Source organism: Perognathus longimembris, chromosome 14 (assembly GCF_023159225.1).
Source record: "Perognathus longimembris pacificus isolate PPM17 chromosome 14, ASM2315922v1, whole genome shotgun sequence".
Lineage (NCBI taxonomy): Eukaryota > Metazoa > Chordata > Mammalia > Rodentia > Heteromyidae > Perognathus > Perognathus longimembris.
The window spans coordinates 35,675,925-35,699,450 of record NC_063174.1 but is presented as its reverse complement, the minus strand read 5'-3'; the positions used below and the strand labels follow the sequence as shown (position 1 = coordinate 35,699,450).

The following is a 23,526-nucleotide window of genomic DNA, read 5'->3' as shown; positions in this document are numbered from 1 at the left end:
GGTAGTGGCAGAGGTAAGTCTAGGTGATCCCTTGCCTCTCTATTCCAGTGCCTGGGACGCAAGCATGGTGGAGAGGCTGCAGAGAGAACAACTAGCCTGGCTGTTCCAGGTCTCCTCTCTACCTAACTGCTGTCTCAGCCTCTGCTGTGCTCTGGGTGTATTTGCTTGCTCCATATGTGGACACCTGGGAGCTGTTCTTGGGTGGTGAACAGTGTTCACAATCATGCTGACTGGGTTCAAATCTTAGCCTACCAGCCCACCCACTTATTAGCACTGTGACATTAATAAAGTATGCAACCATTTTGACTCTTATTTACACAGGAAGGTAATTATACTCTGCAACTGAAAACACTTCTGTAAGAGCTACATGAGATAATACAGAGCAAGTTCTTTAGGACAATGTCACATGTGTGTATGTGAGGTCACTGCTATTTTTTTTTATCATTTTATAGTTCTCTATGTTTTCTCATCTGCTTTCTGTCTTATAATTCCTTCCAGTTTTCTAGTGCTACAATAGATTTATTCTTCCTAGATGTCTTTTCTGTCATTTCTAGGGCTTTGGGAGAAGCAACTGCATGCCCTTGGCCATTCTGACGCAGGCCTGCATTTCCTTCCAGTTATTTTTCTCCATGCTATAGGTGTATGTGTTGTTATTATCTGTAATAGATACACTAGGTGTGTCACATGCGTCAGCCTGGCCCAGGGCTGACCCAATGGGCTGTGTCACCTGTCAGACTAAGAGGCGATGAGTTCTCAGCCTTCCTCAGGCTGATGAGGCTGGCCTAATGAATCTAATGGGTCCTCTGTTTCCTTTGTCAAGAGGAATGTTAATTATTTTCAGCAGTCTAATTATGTGGCTAATGAGAGACTGAGATAACATTCCCTTTAATTACTCTTGCCTAACTGCTGTTTGGAGCCATAATTTGAACATGTTGCAGGGCCGGGTGTTTTCTAGGTGGATGGGGCTGACCCGCAAGTGGCTGAGTGGGGAGCAGGGTTGCTGAGCTTTGGATCATGGTATAAGTGCCTGGCATGGCTGGTGTCAGGGCTCAGCGCAGTGTATGCTAATCTTTCCTGTGGGCCTTGTTGACAGGAAAGGGACAGTTTGGGTGGGTCAGGTGGAGCCTTCACACCTCCCCCAGGTCAACTGGCATTCCTCAATCTTTCCCAGAGGACACCTGCCCTTCAGTCAAGTAGTATGGGGGACATAGATATGCATAGAAAAGGAGGGCAGGGTCTGGATGGTTTTCTAAAATAAATGTATGACACCCCTCCTCTCATTGCCTAGGAAGAATGTCACACATTCCTGTTCTGATTCCTACCACACTCCCAGGTGTATCTCGGGTCTGTAGCCTTCCTGTGGGATTTTCCAAGCTGTGGTGGGTATACCCTTCAGGGGAGGCTCTTCCCAGCCCATGATGAGCTCCAAAAGACTCGAAGGGGACAGACTGTGTGAGGAACAATTGTCAGCTGTAAGAGGCTATTGACATAGGCAAATCAAGTCCCTCTAGTTCCTGCCTCCACTTCCCTATCTGTCATGAGTGCTGTAAGGGGGAAAAGCACTGGTAAAGACCTTGGTCCTCTCATTTCCTAGCTGTTCCCTCATCTTTGAACTTCACTTGTAAATTGGGATTTCTGTCTCATCCACTTGGAAGAGGTTAGTTGAAAAGCCCATTTTTGAAAGGCTGCCTGGCACATAGAAGGTCATCAATAGGTGTTATAGAGTTGTTAATTTTATTCCTTTCTTTTTTTTTCTAATTGAGAGGGGTGGTAGTGGCTGTAATCCTATCTACCCAGGAGGAAGAGATCTGAAGATTATGGTTTAGAGCCAGCCCTGGCAGGAAAGTCTGTGAAATTCATATCTCCAGTTAAACAACAAAAAGCTAGACATGGATGTGTGGTTCAAGTAGTAGAGTACCAGTCTATCATCTGTGAAGCCCTTGGGTTTGATCTTCAGAACCACAAAATAAATTAATAAAAATCTAGCAGCCAATGCCCCACAGTTTACTAATACCCTTCAGTTCAGGTAAAGATTGACTGCCTGGAAACTGTGGGATCTTGGGATGGGGAGGGGGATTTGGGAAGGGGGAGGATGTGGGGGATAAAATATAAAGCATATGACCCTCCTCTGTGGCCCTCCTAGATGGCCATTGCACTGAGGCTGCGTGGGTAGGGAAAGGCATTACCTATATATTCGGTCCTTGTTGCCTTTTCCCTTGTATCTTGTTTGCCCTTCACAGATTAACCTTGACATGACATGGGAAGTGGGCTCTATAAATACATAGGGCCACAATCCCCCTCATCCCAGGTAACTTCTTTAATGAAAGTATTAAAGTAGGGGACCCCATTATGTTAATTGAAATGGGCCTGTTTGTGGGTGAAGCTAGGGTTGGAGCCCCAACATAGCAAAAGACAAAACAAAACAAAAACAAACAAAAAACCTGAACAAAACAAAAAGACCAAAAATTAAACTTGCCTTGTTGAGAAATTTGACTACTATCTCTAATCCTGATTTATCTGAAGTTCCTACAAACAGTTTAATTACCGCTTGGTACTGAGGAACTTCCGATGAATGATCTCATGTTGACTTTTAGCCTGGTGTGTTGGGTCTAGAGTTGGGTTTAGTTATGGCAGTAGCTTCTTGTAGCATTCTTTCATTCATTCCAACCAAAACTCCAGAGTTGGCTCCAATTGGAGCACATATCTAGCCTAATCATGGAGCCAGCCAGGATGGTCTGATGTTTTCCTATGACTATGCTCCATTTCTTGCCCTTATTGGATATTAGAGCCACATTGACACCAACTGCTCAGGCCTTGCTATCTTCCTTCCTTCCTTCCTTCCTTCCTTCCTTCCTTCCTTCCTTCCTTCCTTCCTTCCTTCCTTCCTTCTTTCCTTCCTTCCTTCTTTCCTTCCTTCTTTCCCTCCCTCCCTCCTTCCCTCCCTATCTCCCTTCCTCTATTTTTTTCCTTCCTTCTTCTGAAGCTAGGCCTTATACATAGCACACACTCTTATCACTGGGCCTTACTATTTCTCAAACTGTTTACCTTTCACTTACATAAGAATCTCTTCTAACGTATGAAACTGTAACCTCTCTGTACATCACTTTGACAATAAATAAGAGGGGGAAAAAAAAGAATCTCCACCTACTATTCCCTCTTGCCTAAGCTCCTTGAGTGATTTCTTCTCATCTTTCCTGTCAATGCCTGAATGCTACCAATCTCTTTCTCTCCAGCTGTTCATGGTGGAACACTTACATATAATCCAAGGTACTCACGAGGTAGGGGCAACTGGATGGAAAGTTCCAGGCTGGCTCAGGGTAAAATTAGAAGATCCTTCAAATAGGGTTTGGAGCATGATTCAAGAGGTTGGAGCAACTGCCTAGCAAGTGTGAGCCCCTGGGCTTAACAGCCAATGCAGAAAGAAAAAAGGAAGGAAGAGAGGGAGGGAGAGAGGGAGGGAGGGAGGGAGGGAGAGAGGGAGGGAGAAAGGGAGGGAGGGAGGGAGGAAGGAAGGGAGGGAGGAAGGAAGGAAGGGAAGGAAGGGGGAAAAGGCTTTCCAGAATCCAGTCCTTTCTCTTCTTCACAGCATAATATCAGAAATTCTGGTATGTGATAGATTGTTTACTCATTCCTCATCCGTTTCCATCAATCGAGGGAGGAATGGGGGGGGGCAGGGTGGGAGTATTGTCTTATTCACACCTTGTATTGTGTCTGTCCTTTCATGGTACTGCTGGAACTCAACACCTTTGAATAACAAGGTTCTTGAACTAGGTTCAAGAAATCTCTGGAGTGGCTTAATTGTATAAGCAGAGCATTCATGCCATACTGTTGTACCAGTTCAGCTTTATATTCCCAAAGGCCCTCAGGCTTCCTGCCTGCTCTGGTGAGGCAACAAAGGGCAGAGTCCTTGTTGTTCCTAAAGATGGAGGACACCCTAAGGTCATGGCCAGTCCTAGGTCTTCCCAGATAAACTCCAGGTCACACTGTCGATAAGAGTGTGAGGCCATTCTCTCCTGTTTTCTGGCTGACAGGAGAAAGTTTGCTGGTCTCATGTGAGGAGGCTTCTAGGGCCCCTGGCTGATGGGATCTGCATAGGGGATTATTGCTGAAGGGAGGTAAGGAAGCTCTTTACTGTAATGTAACACATGCCTCACTCTGGGAAAGTGGCCAGGCAGCTAATTAGAGAGCCCAGCAGCTGTCCAGCTTTTCAGACAGCAAGCAGGAGCAACTCAGTGCCAGGGAGTAGGATGGGGTGGGGGAAGGAAAGAAGCCAGAGACTAGCCTCCCAGGTGTAGGAGTTGGCCCTTCAGGGTTTACTCAGAGCGGAGGAAGAGGCAGTAGATACAATAAGCTAGATGGGGAAGAAGAAGGAAGGAGTGGAAGGTGATAGACAAGGTGGCCTTCAAATGAAGAAGTTAGAAGCATGGTGTGGGGTAGGCAGGGAAATCCACAGTCCCATCCTAGAATGAGGGGATCAAGTAGAAGGACAAGGACAAGTGCAGTTGGGACCCCATCTGCCCTGTCCACCCACCTCCCTGTCTCTTCCTTGTTTCTAAGGGGGGCCTGGCCACAGATCACTTGTCCTCTGGAGGGAAGACCAATTGCATTTGCAGCCATGTGTGGTCACTTTGTGGTTTGTGAAGTTGCCAACTCCATTAGACTTCAGGGCTGGTTTTACTACCAGGATGAGTAAAAGCAATTGTTCTGGGTCATTCGAGAAGAACTAGGGGCTCTGAGGAACCAGAAGGCTCCCTAATGGGTCTTTGGGAATCTTCTCTTTTCTTTGTGGGCACCTGGATAGGGAAGTATGTATAATAAGAGATCTAGTTGTTATTTGTCCAGGATCCTGTCACAGAAGCCTTAAACCCTTGATATTTCCTGAGTGAAGGAAGAGTCTTGTGTAATGGGATCTTTTGGTCACACCTGAGTTTTTACAAATAAAGCACTTAGGTTGGAACTCATCTAGCCTGCTGGGCCAGTCACCAAAAGACCAAAGGATGCGATTAGAGGGTTGGACCATCTAGCCCCATCTCCCCACCTTTAAGAATATGAACTCTTGAATATCAACGCTTATTGAGCTCCCAGTGGCTGAATACAGAGAGATACTAGGAGGTGGCAGAGTGTAAATCTTGTCCCCATACTTTTCTACATACATTTCTCTTATAGGTTGTCCCAGGAACCAGACAACCAAGTAGGGATCCAAACAGGGGTCATGGGAACTCTGATTTGCACTCAGCCTATCAGAAATACACGTGTTAACCTATTACTGCTTGTGACTGGCATCTGGAGGGGCAGTATTATGGGACTGAGTCCTCAAAATGGAGCATCTGGCATGATCTTAGGGTGGGAGCATCCGTCATGATGAATTCTGGGATGAGCAGCTGTCTTCTTGGATAGCTACTGGGTGGGGGTATGTGGGAAGTCCCATACATTTCAGAAGGATTCAGTGTTGTGAGGGAGAGTGTTTTATCTTTTTCTGGGAGGTTTGGGAAGAGGAGAATGGGAAGGTAAACAGGATGGTATTTGCCTGTATCCATTCTGGCTCCAGTCTTAGGTCCAGGGCATAGAGATGGGGGCTGGGGAAGATTTAAGTTCCTGTCAGAGAATTGGACTGAATCCTGCAAGCCCAGCTTACCCTAAATAGTTACAGAGGAGAAAAAAATGATGCAGAGGAATTTCCTGCCAGCAGCTGCTGGTTAAGTCTCTTTGGGAAATCAATCCTTGTGAGTGAAAACTGTCTGTGCCTTTTGAGATTGCCTGCTCATTGTAGAAATAACAGAATAGGCATTATTATTTTTCAATCTGAGCTGGTCTGGACCCGTGCCCATCTAGGAACCTGCAATGGCCCAAGGGATGCCTGTCTGGGGTACTCTGTTCCTGCCTCAGTCCTCCCTGTATGATTTTGGCAGTACTTGCATTGAACTTAGGGCCTTGTGCTTGCTAGGCAAGTGCTCTGCTCCTTGAGCCACACCTCCAGTCCTCCCTGTGTGGTTTATTCATGTCCCAACCCATGTACTCCATTTCTCTTTACCTTAGCCAGTGTGATGAAATTTTCAGAGACAGCCTTGGTTATTGCAGGTATGTTTCTGATGCTTTCTGTGAGAGACAGCCCTTACATGATGCTTTAGAAATTAGAGACTAACACCAGTCATTACTCACCATCCAAGAATTTAGCTGGGCCCTGTCCCCCCTGATTATCTGTCCATCCAACTGAAATTCTTTTTTTTTTTTTTTTTGGCCAGTCCTGGGCCTTGGACTGAGGGCCTGAGCACTGTCCCTGGCTTCTTCCCGCTCAAGGCTAGCACTCTGCCACTTGAGCCACAGCGCCACTTCTGGCCGTTTTCTATATATGTGGTGCTGGGGAATCGAACCTAGGGCCTCGTGTATCCGAGGCAGGCACTCTTGCCACTAGGCTATATCCCCAGCCCCCAACTGAAATTCTGTGGCCTCTAGGAATTCATCACCTGGAGTGATTTTCAGATGGGCCAGTGGATGAGTGGAAGCATGGATCCTTTGGGCACACCAGAAAGGTGTTCTGTACAGGGCTCCAGAGTGGCAAATGGAGCCCAAGGAATGGGATTTGAATTGAATGTATGTACTTAGCCAGATCTCTTGCTGTCCTGAACCTGTGTATTTGTTCCTAAAATGGAACACACACAAAGCCAAATCTTGCAGATATTACTGTCACTCATATGTGAATGCTGTGTGTTATAAGAGCTGATGTACTTGAAAAGCTCAAGTTCTGCAACGGGCTCCTTGCTTAAAGGACTCATCACACATTCCTATTCCCCATAGACCTCTGGCTGGGGTCCTGTGATCCACCAGGAGCTTCGTGAGCTCTGTCCACTGGCACTTGGCTCTTGAGGGTCAGGGAGAGTCAGAGGGAGGTAGGGACAGCTTGTGCTCTTACAGGACAAGGTGAGGACCCTGCTACACTAGCATCTCATCCACCCCCTAGGCAAAGGCTTGCAGGCCAGGAAGTAGCCAGATCTCCAGCCAGAGGCTGGCTCCTGGAGAGACCCACTATGACTACTGTGTCTTCATCTTTGAGGACAACAGCTCAGCCAACAGCCGGCTTCCAGGCCTGACTGTAGCAGCACCAGATTCCGCCGGCAGGATGTGGTCTTTGGTTTCCGTTTCTGTTTTGTCTTGTGTTTTGCTGTGGCCTTTTGAGGGCCCTGGGGAAGGAGAAGGGCTCATGAGTGAGACCAAACATCTCAGGCCATGTGTCACAGGGGTGCTGGTAGTGGGGCTATCAGACATACTTCGTTAAGGTCCTTTCTTCCAGCCGATAGATATGTGCCAGGGTGACCCTTGCTCCTCATCTGGCAGTCTGGGAGAGGGGAGGAGGATGAACAGGTGGGGGTGGGCTGGAGGTTCCTGTTTGTGGGAGGGTTGGGGAGGGACAGGGACAGGCTAAGCCAAGCACAGCCACTCACTGCACTTCACACCTGACTTTCACTTTTCTCTGCACAGAGGCCCCCAGGGGAGGTCCATGGGCACCCTCCAGAACACATCTGACATAGTGAGATTTAGGTCCTCAACCCCTTTCCTTTCACTTCTTGGCTCTCCTGCCACACAGGTTATCAAAAGGACAAAAGGAGAAGATTTGTTTCTTTTCAAAGCCTGGGGGAGGGAGAGGGCAGGAGCTGGGCATTGGTGCAAGCTGGCACCTCTGTGGCCTACCTTTCTGAGTGGACTTTCGTGGGGGGGAGGGTCTGCCACCAGCCACACATTGTTCTCCCTGAAGCTACCTTTGCTGGGCTGAGCCCTCTCCTTGCATCTGTGCAAGCTCTGGGTCAAGGGTGTTCCCAAGGGAATGTCTGCAACTGCGTATGAGATACAAGAAATGGTGACCTCTCCAAGTCTTAGCGGGTACTGGTGGCTCACATCTGCAATCCTCACTACTTAGAAGGCTGAGATCTCAGGATTTGTGGTTTGGAGCCAGCCTGGGCAGGAAAACCCATGAGACTCACCTCTAATTAAATACCAAAAAAGTCCAAGTGGAGCTGTGGTTCAAGTGGTAAAGAGCTGGCCTTGAGCGCAAAAGTCCAGGGACATTACCCAGGCCCCGAGTTCCAACCCCAGGACCTGCACCAAAAAAAACCCAAAAACAAATGGTCAAGTCATGGAGATATTATTAAAAATGTATGTAAGTGGGCTGGGAATATGGCCTAGTGACAAGAGAGCTTGCCTCGTATACATGAAGCCCTGGGTTTGATTCCCCAGCACCACATATATAGAAAACAGCCAGAAGTGGCTCTGTGGCTCAAGTGGCAGAGTGATAACCTTGAGCAAAAGGAAGCCAGGAACAGTGCTCAGGCCCTGAGTTCAGGGCCCAGGACTGGCAAAAAACAAACAAACAAAAACATATGTAAGTAAAAGGGCATTATGAAGTAAGATTTATATCAGCTAGTAGCCAGTTGTTAATATCAATAGTAACAGTCTTAATATATACAGAGAGATAAATATTAGGATGGCAAATTGCAGGCAAGGGTTTTAGCACATTTTTTGTTTGTCTTTTTAATTTTTCTGTGTGTGATTACCCAAATTCTAAAACAGATGTCCTACAGTGTCTGCCTTCCATGAGGTTCTCAGTAGCCCTTGCTAACAGATACCCTACTGCGGGTGAAGGTGAGGGTCATGTGAAGCTGAGAATCAAGCTAGATTCTAAAATTATATTCTGTCTCAGGTTTACAAGTGTGTACACACTCATTCACACAAGAGGTCCTAAGTCCTGACCCCATGTGTGGATTGGCTAAGAACCAGCTCAGGCTCTCATGGTGTGATTATCACCAGCCATGAGCAGATAGGACAGCAGACAAGAGATGCCAGTTTCAGGAGAGGACAGTTGCTGGTGGCCCGCTACAGAGCCCTGGGCCTTGGACCTGAATCTCTGGCTGCTATAGTGGCTCAGGGCTGGGGAAGATTAAGTTTACAAAGGCCTCTTCTTTTGTTCCCAGGGATGCATGAAAGCCAAGGATCAGCTGAGCCCTGGGGCTGATGCTTGCCCACATTGCTGAGCCCCAGTGTGGCGCCAGGACAAAGGTTAAGCCAGGGCTGGCCTGCACAGTGATCCTGATGTCAGTTCTGAGCCACTCACTCAAGGCTGTGATAAGTGAGTATGTTTTGGCACCAAAACACGAAAAATGGCCCTGCCTATTCATCCATCCAGCACTTTATCTGAAATGGCTTGAGTCCAGGGATCCCAGTTCTGAGCCTATCCAAGGGCTTGTCATATGGCTACAGTTCTAGAATGGCTAGGCAGAGTTGAGCATTTCAGGCCATGTCACTGTTGGAGCCATCTTACAGCCACCTGACATCTAAAAAACTGGGTCAGGCCCAGACTGGCTGACCTAAGTGAAGCCAGGCTCTAGCACCTGGGAGAGGCCATTGCCACATTCTTTCTTATCAATAGGCTCTTGTGTACTTAGGGCATCAGGTTTTACTTCCGTGATGTGGGATATAATTATGCCTGTCCTTGCATGGAGAGTCTTTCCAACGCTATGAGCAATTCTTACAGTGAAGGCCACGAGGCCTGGAGTAGAACATTCAGTGTCTCTCCTAGATAGAAGGCAATTTGTGGAGACATAGCTGCCAAAAAGGTGACCTCCATACTGCCAAAAAGATGGCTTCCACACAAGGGCTATGGCATGGTTTAAGTGGTAGAGCACCTGCCCAGCAAGAAAGAGACCCTGAGTTCAAACTCCAGTACTGCAAAAACTAAACTAAAATAAAATGAAAATGATCTCCCAGGAAGCCAGGAGGAGCAAGTCCTTTTGCTGTCAGCAGCACCTCTTCCTAAGACCAGAGAAACCCCATGTACAGTGAAAGGCCCCTGACCAAGGAGCCAGTCCTGTCTTCTTCTCTCCCCTCCCTGCCCCCAGCCTTTCCCTCTAACTTTTCTTTGATGCTTAAAACACCTAACAATTGGCTGTATTCCCAAACCCCAGAGGCCCATCTGGCCTGAAGGCTGTTATGTCTGTACAGAGCAGACAACCTAACAGTGGGGTCTGAGACGAGCAGGAAAGGAGCTCCTTGCAAGGCAGGGCAAACAGAGCTAGTGCTTTGGTGGTCTTACATAAACAGGCTTTAGGGAACTTGTGGCCTGGTCCATGGGGGCCCAGAGCCTCTGTGGGAGCCTGCAGGGAAATGGAAAAGGGGTCATAAGGTTACTTCTCAGCTGTGAGTAGGTCTTGACTCTCCAGCTAAGTGTTGGCAGCACAGGACAAGAAGCTGCTTCATGATCATCTTTGGGCTTCCAAAATCAGCTTGTGATGAGCAGGTCTTTCAGGAAGGTCCTCTTGTGTGGACCTGAAGCCTGAGTGGTATGCACGGGCATGGATGTGAGGGGCATTGGAGTGGGGAGTCAGCCATGAGGCCACAAAGGGAAGGTAGAGACTCAGGTATGAGGTCTATGTCCTCCTCTTCCCCCAAAGACAGAGGTCTTCTGAGAAATCTACGCCATTGTCCTTAAGACTGTTGTACACCTTGATCTAGTGATTCCACGCCTGGACTAACTCATTAAGTATATTTCAATACAGCCAGGAGTGGTGTGGCACATATCTGTAATCTCAGCACTTGAGGAGGCTCAGGCAAGCAGATGGTAATTTTGAGGTCACCTGGGATACATAATGATGTACTGTTTAAAATGAAAAAAAAATCTTTCAGTAGGAAATAGTCCCCCCAAAGCAACTGGCTTTTGCAGATACACAAGGCATTTCTGGGGTGTCATATGTAACAGTGGAAATAGTGGAATAGTGGAAATGGGAAATAATTGTTTCTTTTGAGTATCTTGGTTAATTACAGTTTTGGACTTGGTAGAATATCACATAGCCATTCTGATAATGAGCACGAAGGCTCTATTACAAATTGGAAAAACGGTTATAAGTAAAAAATGGCAGGTTACAGAATAAGCACATTGTGATACTGCTAAACTCATACATGGGGAAGAATTGTACAGAGGAAATGATGGTGGCTATTAGTTTGGTGTTGTGATGAGTGCTTTGCCTTTCTATGGTGCATGGATGGGATTCTTTTAAAGCTATTTAATCGGATTGACTATAGTCATTAATAGTGACTTGCTCTAAGATGTGGGATCAAGAAGGCTTTTGCTTGCTAAGTCATTCCATTCTATAATGTTTAAATTTCAGTTGTGGACTCATGTTGTTTTAGTAATTAAAAAATAAAGCTATTTTAAAATTCTAGAATTAAAAATTTAGGGGCTATATTCCCTATGATGAGGAAAGGAGAACGGCTGAGTCAGCTAGTAGTGGTTTACAACTGCCCTCTTCAGTGTTTAAGGGTTTGGGCCTATTTAAGCCCAACCATCCATCCATCCATCCTACAAGTATTTTTATCCTACAAGTATTTTTAGGTATTGTTTACAAGCACCATTCTAGGCAGTGAAGTTACCCAGTAGTGAAGAAAACAAAACCCTGCCCCCCATTGCAATTTGGGATAGACCATAAGCATCAAAATGCTGTGAAGAAAATAAGATGGTAGGGTATCGCTGAGCACGGTGGTACATATCTGTAATCCCAGATCTTAGGAGGCTGAGGTAAGAAGATTGCAAGTTCCAGGTCAGCCAGGGATAGACAGTGAGACTCTGTCTCCAAAAACAAATAACAAGAAGTGACAGGGAGGCTATGTTGGATTGGGGAGCCAGAGAAGGTCTTGGGGGTGACAACTGAGCTGAGACCAGAGTAACGACAGGGAGGTAGTCACGTGAAGGACTGAGAAGAGCATTCTGGTCAATACTCAGATGCTCAGCCTGTGTATCCCACCTTCAGGGTGCCCTTTTCACTCTCAGCCCTGTGGACCTCTGGGCTAGGATTGGCTCTGCTTGCCAAGCCCTTTTGCCCTCTTTGCCCATGCTTCCAGGCAGGTATTTGGTTACTGTCTGAGTCCCTCTAAAGTCCTGTGTGGAACAGTTGTTTCTGATATTCTGGCTGCTACTGCTCTGTGCAGATGGCTTCTCTGGGAAGCTGCACACAAGCCATTGCTCTTGGCTGGCATTTCCACAGCAGGGTTGGCAGTAAGGAAGGCTCTGGGTAATGAGCCCTTGGCGAGAATGGCTCCTACTCTGAGGCTCTGGTGGCTGCCATGGTCCTGTGAGGGTCAGCTTTGACCTTGGAAGACCTCTGTGTGGTTTCTGTCAGAGCTTGGCCTGAGGAATTGGCTGAGAACTTTCAGTATCTCTGACACCCAGTTCTGAACTTCAGTGATGGTCCAGCTGGAGCCACACACCCCTCTCCTCACCCCTGTTGTCTCCCTAGATGCCATCTGAAACTTCCAGAAGCAGAAACTCAGAAATGGTAGCGTCCATAGAGGAGCTTTTAGTCAACCTTTGGGGCAGTGCAGTGTGCTGACTAGGGGTAAAGGTTCTGGTGCCAGACTTGTGGGGTTTAATTCTCAGCCCAGCCATGTATAGCTCTAACAATGTAGTCTAATTAGTTAGCCTCTCTCTGCTTCATGTTCTCCACCCTCTATAAAATAAGCTGATGTGTAGTAAGTGTTGAAGAGTTCCTAGTTATTATTATTGTAACTTGGGAGATGAGGGGGAGGATCCCCCTTAAATCTGTCCCAGCAATGCTCACAGCAAGCACACCCAGCCAGTGGTCACAGGTTTTCCTTTCCTTGCTTCCTTTCTGGCCCTGGAGCAAAGCTGGTTTCCTCCCTCACTACTTTTGCTGCAGGTCTAGCTCAGAACTCAGAATTATTTCAGAGCTTTTCCCTCCCTCCCTCTCTCCCTCCCTCCCTCCCTCCCTCCCTCCCTCCCTCCCTCCCTCCCTCCCTCCCTCCCTCCCTTCCTTCCTTCCTTTCTGTGCCAGTTCCAGGGCTTGAACCCAGGGCCTGGGCACTGTCCCTAAGTTTTTTTTTCTTTTTCTCAAGGCTAGCACTCTACCACTGAGCCATAGTTCTACATCTCACTTTTTGGTGGTTAATTGGCGATAAGAGTCTCACAATAATAAAGTAAATTCTAAAAAAAAAAAAAGTCAGACTTTCCTGCCTAGCCTGGCTTTGAACCATGATTCTTATATCTCAGCCTCCTGAGTAGCAAGGGTTACAGGAATGAGCCACTGGCACCCAGAAATTTTAGAACTTTTAACTTACCCCAGATATGGAGTAATTGTCCTTCCCTTGTTGTTTCTCCTCTCCCCAAGCACAGACCTATCTAGGGACTGACTTGGGGTCTTTGACGCTGACTCTCGCTGCCTTGTCCTCCGGGCCTTTAGGAGGGCTGTGTGTCTCCTTAGAACATGTAACTGTAGTGATTGGGTGCCTGGAGATGGGGAGGGAAATGAATGGTGTGCCCAACCTAACTGCATGCAGGCAAGTCTATTTTTCCAGGAAGATGCATCTTGGGACAGAAATTCCCAGAGTCATTGTGTTGTGGGTGCTCAGCTTCCTGGAACAAGATGAGAGTTTTTGGCAAAAAACAAAGGCAATCATTCCATCTGGCTTTGCCTGCAGCTTGTCTTAGTCTCTGAAGGCCATCTCTCCATCAGTTGCTACTGCCTGCTCTGCCCTCAGTTTTCTCTGCTACTCTGTGGCAGAGCTTAGCAGGCTCTAAGAGCAGCAGATGTAATTCTCCTAGAGACATCCCCACTTTGCCACAGTATGTTCTCTGACAAGTCACCTGGAGTTCTGGCCCTTCACAGAGCTTGTTCCCAGGCCCTTCGTCAGTGAGGTTGTCTCAGAATCGTTATTTCCCAAACTTCTGTGTGTTGTCATCACTGCTTTCCAAAAGTTTTTCCCTTGCTCCCAGCCGTGTCCACGCATGCCTACACCACTTGAACTTTCTTTCCTGAGCTGTCCCCTCCGTGTATCACAGTCCTCAGGATGGCCGTGTTTGTTACCAGGAGAAAGAAGTCAATACCTGCTAAGCCGCTGGTTCCTCTTGCTGTAGGATTTCCCAGGACTCTGATTCCAGGGCTGAGTAAGGAAGTATTGGAAGGGGCCCAGGGTAAAAGGGGTCAGGTTTGAGGAGACTAGGGCCCAGAAGAGGGTGGTGAGCCTGTCCTAGCTCAGGGTTTAGGCATGGCTTCTGTGATGGTCAGAAATAAGATTGGCTAGCTGGACGCCTATGACTCATGCCTGTAATCCTTGACTCAAGAGACTGAGATCTGAAGATCGAGGTTTGAAGCCAGTAATTCCTGTCAGGAATGTTTGTGAAACTCTTATCTTCAATTAACTACCAAAAAGCTGAAAATGGAGCTGCAGCCCAAGCAGTAGAATGCTAGTCTTGTGCAAAAAAGAAGATTAGGGACAGCACCCAGGCCCTGAGTTCAAGCCTCAGGTTGGTCTCAAACTCGTGGTCCTCCGGCCTCATCCTCCTCATCGATTACTGCCAGGCACTATCATGGCTGGTTAGTTCAAACCTCAAAATTAGCACAAAGAGAGGTAGGGGGAATAAAAGAGAATAGGTTTGGGAGTTGGATTATCAACATACCCTCCAAGTCAGCATCCTAGCTCTAATCTTAGTATTTCCCACCCCCACTCCCCACCCCCTGAGCATCCCAGCCCTAGATACTGACTCACGTTCCTTTGTCTAAACTCCCATCTTCTGTCCCCAGCCAGGTCTTTCAGCTGACCTCATTCGTCTTGAGAGCACCAGCTGTGTTTTCCTGGCACAACCCCTCAGACAAGATCTGACCTTGCCTAGGTATGCTTCCTTCTCATCTTCCCAAGTGCTTCCTGGTGTCCAGGAAAAGAACCCAGGCCTGAGGCTCTCCCTGTTCTTCCTCTACTCCTCCCTTTTGTTCTGAGCTTACTCTCTTTCACCCTTTCATCTTGCTTCTGCTGAGGGTTTTGGAGTCCAGCTCTTCCAGGTCATCTGGGAAAGACTCAAGCCTGTGGTTTCTCACCAGCTAGGAAGATGAGCTCAGAGGCAAGGAGGGCAGGGTTCAAAGTCAGCATTAAGATGGGGAGCTGGCCTGAGTAAAATCAATGCAGTCATGCCCAGCTGCAGAATACTGACTGGGAACCCCCCTTTCCAACCCAGGATCCTGGGAGCCCCTCTCCCTTGCCCAGGGAGGACCAGGGATCAGGGTATAGGGCAGGCAGGCAGCTCTAAGTTCCAAGGAGCCAAGTCATGGCAGGAGGCCAAGTGGATCTCGGTATCACTGTACCTGGGCCACATAGGTCTCATGGCTGTCACCCTCTTCTTCATTTCCTTGGAGCTGATCTGTTGTCTCCTTGCCCGAGGAAGGGTTTCAGGATAAAGTGAGCATTTGAGAATCTGTTTTGGTGTACCCACCCTCTTATTCTAGCTTCTTTTCCTGACCCTCAGGGCTGGCCCTTCACCTCAGTTCAGTCACAGGGAAGTGGCAGTTCACATTTGCTCAAGTAGGCTGTGTGTGAGGTGACTGTTTCCACGGTATTGCTTGGTTGACTGGCTTGGCACTCCGTGTAAGGTGCAGACCTTGCAGCTGGCAGGGAAGGCTGTCCCGAGGCTGGAGAAGACAAGAGCACATTGACCCTTCCTCAGACAGGACATGGCCCTGGAAGCAGGAAAGGCTGTCTAGATGCCTGGTTCTGGGCTAGTACCATTTGGGAGCAGTTGCTCTAATGAATAGAATGTGTCTGTGAGTTCATTGCAGCCTCATAAAACCATGGGGGTACTTATTCCTCTTGTGCTTTTCCTGTAAGGAAAAAGAGGCTCGGGATATTCAGGTAACTCCCCAAAAGATCCCACAGAAGGAGGGTATCAGACAGGACTCTGGCCCTGGCAGTTAGGATCTGGGCCTCTATGCTTGTCCACATCCATCCCTTGGTCACTGTTTGCTGTTAGGATGACTTGGAAGGAAGAACATGCATTTATTTTACAGGACTTCAGGTCTCTTTAGGTCTCTGTGCGTGGTAAACGTAAAGTACACAGAGAAAAAAAAGTAACAACCACTTGGAGGTATCTGTTGCTAATTTTTTTTTGTATCTTTACATGGATGTGCACCTTTGTAAAATCAGTCATGTGTTGAGTCCTTCTTCATTGTCTTACCATTATATGAAGTATTCCAACAGCTGCTAGTGCTAGCGTCAGATAAACCATAGCAAAGTCAGTACTCTGTGTCACACAGATAAATGAGGTGTGCAGTGGGGTCATGGATCACCAGGGTTTGTGGCAGGTGGAAAGGTCATCCCAGGGACCAGAGACAACAATGTCAAGATCCAGAGGACAGGTTCTAAGGCAGAAGGGTCTACAAGGGCTTTGCCAACTCTCCCTAGGAGATACAGATGTTGAAGGCCCATTAATGGGCTTTAAGTAGGAGAAAGAAATCAGATTTGCATTTTAGAAATAATTCTTTTTGCTGTTGTTGTTTTGAGACAGAGTCTCAGGTTGTACTGCTTCAGCCTCTTGAGTTCTGAGATTATAGGTATGTGCCACCATATCTGACTAGAAATAATACTTTTTCTTTTCATTTATTTATTTTTTTGCCAATCCTGCCTTGGACTCAGGGCCGGAGCACTGTCCCTGGCTTCTTTTTGCTCAAGGATAGCACTCTGCCACTTGAGCCACAACGGCACTTCTGGCCATTTTCTATATATGTGGTCTTACGGAATTGAACCCAGGGCTTCATGTATACAAGGCAAGCACTCTTGCCACTAGGCCATACTCCCAGCCCCAGAAATAATACTTTTTCTAATACACTCTGTCCTGTGATTTGAATAGGAAGGGGGAAGGAAAGGCTGGGAGACATACAGTTAGCCACGTGAGGCATGATGAGTGTGGGCTTGAACCAGAGCAGCAGCAACGAGAAGAGAACAATGGAGAGCTGGATTCCAAAATGATTTAAGAGCAAAAAAGGGCAGGAGATGTTAGTGGGTATGCCTTAATGGGAATATTTTCTAAAAATTGAGTTGTCTTTTATTATTGAGATTTTTTGTAAAGGAAATTAATGTTAATCTTTTCTTCATCAGCTAGGCACTGGTGGCTCATGTCTGTAATCCAGGAGGCTAAGATCTAAAGATTCAGGTTCGAGGCCAGCTCAGGCAAATACATCTGAGAGAATTTCATCTCCAAAAAATAAATTTTTGTAATCAATCTGTATTAATTGTACATATTCCTAAGGTGCAGCATGACAGTACGATGTATGTATGTTATTTGTAATGAACAGATCAGGGTAGTTAGCATACCCATCACCTCAAACATTTATCATTTCCTTGAGAACATTCAAAATGTTCTTTACTAGCTATTTTGAAATAATACAATTAATTGTGGTCAATGATAGTCATCCTACTATGCTACAGAACATTAGAAGTCAATCTTTCTATTCACACACATTCCTGTACCCATTAACCATGTTCTGTTCCTCCCTCCTTCCCTCCTTGATTAGAGTGTTGAAAGCACTCCTCATTGGGCTTTCTCAGACGCTGCTGTTATTGCCACATGCTGAATACCCGGTGTACTGAGAGACCTATGGAACAGAGGGCTGGACTCAACTTGCTTAGCTCAACTTCCCTAGCAAAGCATAGAACAGAGCTTCAGATGACTCACATTCTCACGATCACGCCAGCCAAGATCTAATCTACACACACGTGATCTGAATAGTAAATAATAGGCGATTCAGGTCACCAAGTTCAAAGATGATCCGTCAGGTGGCATTTGGTAACTTGTTGAGAAACATCTTCCTTCCTTTGTTGAATGTGTATGTGTGTGCTGGGCACCATGCCAGGCACTTAGATTCCACGCTGAACCAGACAGACAGGTCCTTACTCTAGAGTGGGGAAAGGACAGAACAGGCTGGAGTTATTCACGGTCTCTGGTTTCTAGCTGAGGGCTTGGTGAGTCCATTAGTCAGGATGGAATCAGAGGGAGAAAGACTGAGTTTGCTAGGAGTTGAGGTGCCTGTGGAACATCCAGGTGGAGGTATCCAAAAAAGAGCAGGATACGCTGTAAGTACAGAATGAAAGGTCTGGCTTGAGACTGGAAGTTACCAATATAATATAACAAAATAACCTGTACCAAAGAGAGACAGAGAAGGTGATGTGGAAGTTTACAGGAGGAAGAGAGGATTTGTGGCTAAGGGAGGAGGAGACCCTTTGTTCTGAAGATCAGTTAGACACTGGGTTTGAACCTGTGGAGGTGAGAGGAGAGGGCACATCACACAGAATGAACAGGACCCACGTTAGACTAGGGCAAGATCATGATGTCTTCAATGCCAGACCAAGAATGCTGTAGGGATTTGTTAGAAGAGCAATCATTGAATGTTTCTGAGTACAGTAGTGACATGATGCATACTTGGTGTGGAGATGAGCAGTTATATACAATGGGGTGGGTTTTGAAGTAGAAATAAAGAGATACTAGTAGCCAGGTATGTTTGCACATGCCTTTAGCTAGTAACAGGAAGGCTGATGCAGGAGACTCAGCGTTCAAGGCTAGCCTGAGCTACATAGTGAGAACTTGTCTCTAAATACACACACACACACACACACACACACACACACACACACACACACACAGAAGCTAAAGTAGGAGGACCTCAAATTTGAGGCCAGCTTGGGCTACTTAATGAGACCTTGTCTTTAAAAAACAAACAACACATACAGTATCTCCAGGTGCCAGTTGCTTACACCTATAATCCTAGCTATTCAGGAGACTGAGATCGATCTGAGGATTTTTCTTGGAAGCCAGCCAGGAAAGTCTATGAGACTCTTATCTCCAATTAACCACCAAAAAGCCATAAGTGGAGCTCCAGTGGTAGAGGGCTAGGCTTGAGCAAAGCGGCTCAGGGACAGTGCTCAGGCCCTGAGTTCTAACCCCAGGACCAGTACAACAACAACAATAAAAACACTTCAGTACATATTGGTGGCCTCTGATAATGAGTCAGATGAGTGGTCCAGACCCAACAGGATAGAGGACACAAGAGCTAGAGGCCAGTTGGCCAGCACAGACTTTAGGGAAACAGGATAAAATGGGAGCCTGACCATGCAAACTAATGAGGTTTGAAAAGGAAGGGGAAGGAGAAAAAGGGAAGCCCACTGCTTCCCCTCAACGCTTGAAACGTAACACTAAGACTTCACCCAATATTGCAGTTTAAAACAAAAGTGAAATGCTACATACAGGTGGCGCATCTGTAATCCGAGCTACTCAGGAGGCCAAGATCCTGAGGATTATGGTTTGAAGCCAGCCCAGGCAGAAAAGTCTGTGAGATTCTTTTTTTTTTTTGGCCAGTCCTGGGCCTTGGACTCAGGGCCTAAGCACTGTCCCTGGCTCCTTCCCGCTCAAGGCTAGCACTCTGCCACTTGAGCCACAGCGCCGCTTCTGGCCGTTTTCTGTATATGTGGTGCTGGGGAATCGAACCTAGGGCCTCGTGTATCCGAGGCAGGCACTCTTGCTACTAGGCTATATCCCCAGCCCCTGTGAGATTCTTTTTAAAATAATAATAATAATTATTATTATTATTATTTTGCTAGTCCTGGGGTTTGGACTCAGGGCCTGAGCACTGTCCCTGGCTTCTTTTGCTCATGGCTAGCACTCTACCACTTGAGCCACAGCACCACTTCTGGCCTTCTCTATATATGTGGTACTGAGGAATCAAACCCAGGGCTTCATGTATATGAGGCAAGCACTCTTGCCACTAGGCCATATTCCCAGCCCTCTGTGAGACTCTTATCTCTAATTAACCACCAGAAAACCAGAAGTGGTAGTGTGGCTCAAAGTGGTAAAGTGCTAGCCTTGAACACAAAAGCTCAGGGACAGCGTCCAGGCCCTGAGTTCAAGCCCCACAACTGTCCAAAGACAAGACAACAAAAAAGTGAAGGAAAGGAGCTGCTACTTTAGGTATTTTCAAAATGGGGGAACAAAAAACAAATATTGGCAAGGACGTGGAGGAAACAGGAATACTTGTGCATTGGTCCTGGGATGTCAACGGTGGAAAGCAGTATGTTAGTTCTTCAAACAGGCAACCATAGAATAACGATAGAATTTATGATGTAATTCCACTTCTGACATAGATCAAAGGTTCTGGTCTGGAGGAGATGTTTGTATACCCATAGTCACAGTACCATTATTCTAAGCAGTTCACAGGCAGAAGCAAGCAATCCAGGTATTTATGAGCAGATAGGCAGATAAACAAGATATCCCATATAGTTGATTCCATCTGGTGGAATTTAATCAGCCTTCTAAAGGAAGGGGAGCCAGGTGCTAGTGGCTCACACCTGCAATTCTAGCTACTCAAGAAGCTGAGTAGTTTGTAGTTCGCAGCCAGCTGGGGCAGAAAAGTCCATGCGACTGGTATGTCCAGTTAAGGAGCAAAAAAGTCAGAAGTGGAGATCAATGTCGGTGGTAGAGCACCAGCCTTGATTGAGAAAGGCAATGGAGAGGATGAGGCCCTGAGTTCAAGCCCCAATACTAGTACCAGAAAAAAACAACAACAAAGGAGAGGGGATTCATCCAGACACATGACTGCAACATGGATGTACCTCTAGGACATGGTGCTCCATGTATGTGTATGTGGGGTACTCAAAGATGGAAAGAATGGACAGGACTGAGGGATAGAGGGTGTGGGAAGTTAGAGTTCCTGTGTGGGATGATGGAGAGGTAAAGGTGGGTTTGAAATCTCCTGTCACCGGCTGAGGGAAGACAACCAGATGACACCCTCCCTTATGTCTTCCTGTGTCACCAGCAACAGGCCTCCCTTGGCACCATGGCTTCTGCAGAGCCCCTGACGGCGCTGTCCCGCTGGTACCTGTATGCTATCCATGGCTACTTCTGCGAGGTGATGTTCACCGCGGCCTGGGAGTTCGTGGTGAATTTTAACTGGAAGTTCCCTGGCGTCACGAGTGTCTGGGCCCTGTTCATCTACGGCACCTCCATCCTCATCGTGGAGCGCATGTATCTGCGCCTGCGCGCACGCTGCCCGCTGCTGCTGCGCTGCCTCATCTACACGCTCTGGACCTACCTGTGGGAGTTCACCACAGGCCTCATCCTGCGCCAGTTCAACGCCTGCCCTTGGGACTACTCCCAGTTCGACTTTGACTTCATGGGCCTCATCACCCTGGAATACGCCGTGCCCTGGTTCTGTGGGGCCCTCATCATGGAGCAGTTCATCATTCGCAACACCCTCCGCCTGCGCTTTGACAAGGATGCTGAGCCTGGAGACTCCAGTGGCCCCCCAGCCCTGGCCAATGGCCACATCAAGACTGACTGAGGAGGGGTGGGGTCTGACTAGTAAGGGGGAGCCTGGGGGTGGGGTCTCTCATGGAACTCATGGACAGAGAGGCCAAGCTGGTGGGGTTACCCCTTCTCTTCAGCACAAGCCCTGTGCCCCCGCTGGGCCTTAGCCTCGTAGAGCAAACGGCCCCCGTATTCTCAATGGAGGGATAATATTGGGGCACCAGGTGTGGGGCCCACAGAAGGACTTTGGGGAAGGGCTATGAACCTCAGCCCAGCCCACACTGAGCCTGCTAGCCAGAGGTTTGTGGCTGAGCAACGCTGGGACTACAAGGATGGACTTCAGAAGCAGCAGGACTTTACTGGCTCAGACACTTTGAGACTGGGGTTGGGGTGGGAGGCAAGCCCAAGGAGGCCATGGCTGCTGCTGCAGCCACCTGCCCACCTCCCATATGGATTTTGCTGGGCTTTGGCTGGTTCCATTAGGCAATATTCAGGTGCTTGCTTGCAACCAATACCTCCCTGGGGGCCTCTATGCTGCAGCCTCAGACAGACTGGGCAGCCCAGAGGCTGTTTGGTGGCTGAGATGGTGTGCAAAGGCTGGGGAACCATCTTCTGCTCCTCTCTCTCCCAGGGCCCCATGCTGCTCCTTTGGCCCTTTGGGCCCCCCTCCCGCCCCCACCCCCCATGGTGCTGGATTCCCACCAACCTTGGGCTTTTGGAGGTTTTCATCCCCGTGTGTTCGGTGGTGTTTCCCCGTCTCTCTTACGTTCAAGGCCTTTGCCACTAGCTGCCCTTTTCTCCATGTCAGTCACTGTACCATGTTCTTAACCCCCTCACCAACACAGCAGCTGCCATAGGTGAAGCCCTGAGACAGATCCCCACCCCTGCTTTCCTGGAGCCTCCCTCCCCCCTCATTCTCTCACTGGCCCGATGCCCACGGCAGGTTCTGTGTTGTCTCCAGCCCTGGTCTGAGGGGGCTGAGGTAGTGCTTTCTCCCTGCTGGGGCCCTACTGAAAATAGTACTCACTCCCCAGTGCACAGCTCAGCTTAGAGGGACCCTGTGGATCCCAATGGGAACCTAGAGACAAATCAGTTCCATAGGGGAAAAGGCAGAGCTCTAAGGTCATATTTGACTTTAACTGATTGATTTTCAAGCCCATCAGCCTTCTAGGGGCTGGAGGAGCAGATAGCCAGTGTGGGAGCTCAATGGAAATGAGGAACAGAAAAAGGACTCGATGTGTTCTGATTCTACAATGGCCCCAGCTCTACAGAGAAACCTCAGGGCTGCCCCTTTCCCAGTTCTCCTGGCAAGGCTGACCCACTGAGTTTTGTCCCTCTAACAGTGTTAGCCCTGCGATATTCATGGGTAGTGTCATCTTGGTTGGCCCCCCTTTCCTCCATGACAGGTCCATTGCTGGCAGTGGACAGGCGAGATCTTCATTCCAGGCCCTCTCTGGCTCTGTCCTTCATTCTTGGAGGGGAGGACCCCATCAAGAAGGTGGGCCATCTTGTGAGACATGCTCACTTGGTCACACTAGGATTAGGAGATGAAAGCTAAGCTTCCCTTTCTTTTAAAATTTATATAATTAAGAATCTCCTTCTGGATTGTTCTGCCTGGGTCATACAGACCACACCAGCCAGAGACAGCTACCAACTGGTGTCTGGATCCAGGGAAAGGCTTGGAGACTTGGCCTTTGTAGCGTGTTTTTTTTTCCCCCTGCAGTTCTCTCTGGGGACAGCTTGCAAGGTGGTTCTCAGTCTGTTTCTCAAATCTTAAACTGCACACAATGGGTGGCTAGCCCTGCATTTGATTTTGTGACCCCAGTTCCTGGGCGTCTAGGGCTTCTAATGTTCAGATTTTCTTGATGGAAGGGGTATTTGCTTCCCATCTGTAGATGGAGAGGATCCCTAGTTTCCACTGGACAGTGGCTTCCTGGCTCCGTTCCCCAGCTCTGTGCTACCAATCTCTTGCAATCTCCTGTGTTAACAACCTCCTTCTACGGATGAATCTGGTGATCAATTTGCTGAGCTCTTGCCAGCATAAGACCTCCCTAATTCTCAGCCAGGGCAAAAGTCCTGGGAGGGCCCACTAGGTTCTACTACTCAAGAAGTTGCCGGTGGGCATTCCCTGGCACCAAGTTCTTTCCAGGGCCTAGAAATCCCAAGCCCTGGAGTTTCTAGAGTGGGCTTGTGTGCCTGGTGACATTTAGCATCACGGATTTGCTTCGTTTAGGTTCCCCCCCACACACAATTGCTCCTATGACTCCATATGGAGCACAGTACAGAGCGCCCCTCCCGCCCCCCTGGACCCCCCCCCCCCCTCCCCAGCTAGGGGAGGCTACAATCCATGGCCTGACCACAGGAGCTGTAGGCTTGGATCTCTAAACAGGCAGCCTAGACTTCAACAC

At 48.0% G+C, this 23,526-nt stretch overlaps 1 protein-coding gene across 2 annotated transcripts in view; it reads left to right on the top strand.

Moving 5' to 3' along the window:
- The window catches only part of Tmem229b (transmembrane protein 229B), a 38,527-nt gene extending 17,375 nt beyond the window's left edge, over positions 1–21,152 (top strand). Inside the window, exons 2-4 of one of the 2 annotated variants that reach the window (XM_048362056.1) lie at positions 8,964–9,118; positions 14,580–14,668; positions 20,628–21,152. In XM_048362056.1, the coding sequence (XP_048218013.1) occupies positions 20,649–21,152 (504 nt within the window). In that variant the 5' untranslated portion in view covers positions 8,964–9,118; positions 14,580–14,668; positions 20,628–20,648. The remainder of the gene's footprint in view (positions 1–8,963; positions 9,119–14,579; positions 14,669–20,627) is intronic. The other variant, XM_048362055.1, reaches the window with a different exon arrangement.
- Positions 21,153–23,526: the final 2,374 nt, after the last annotated feature.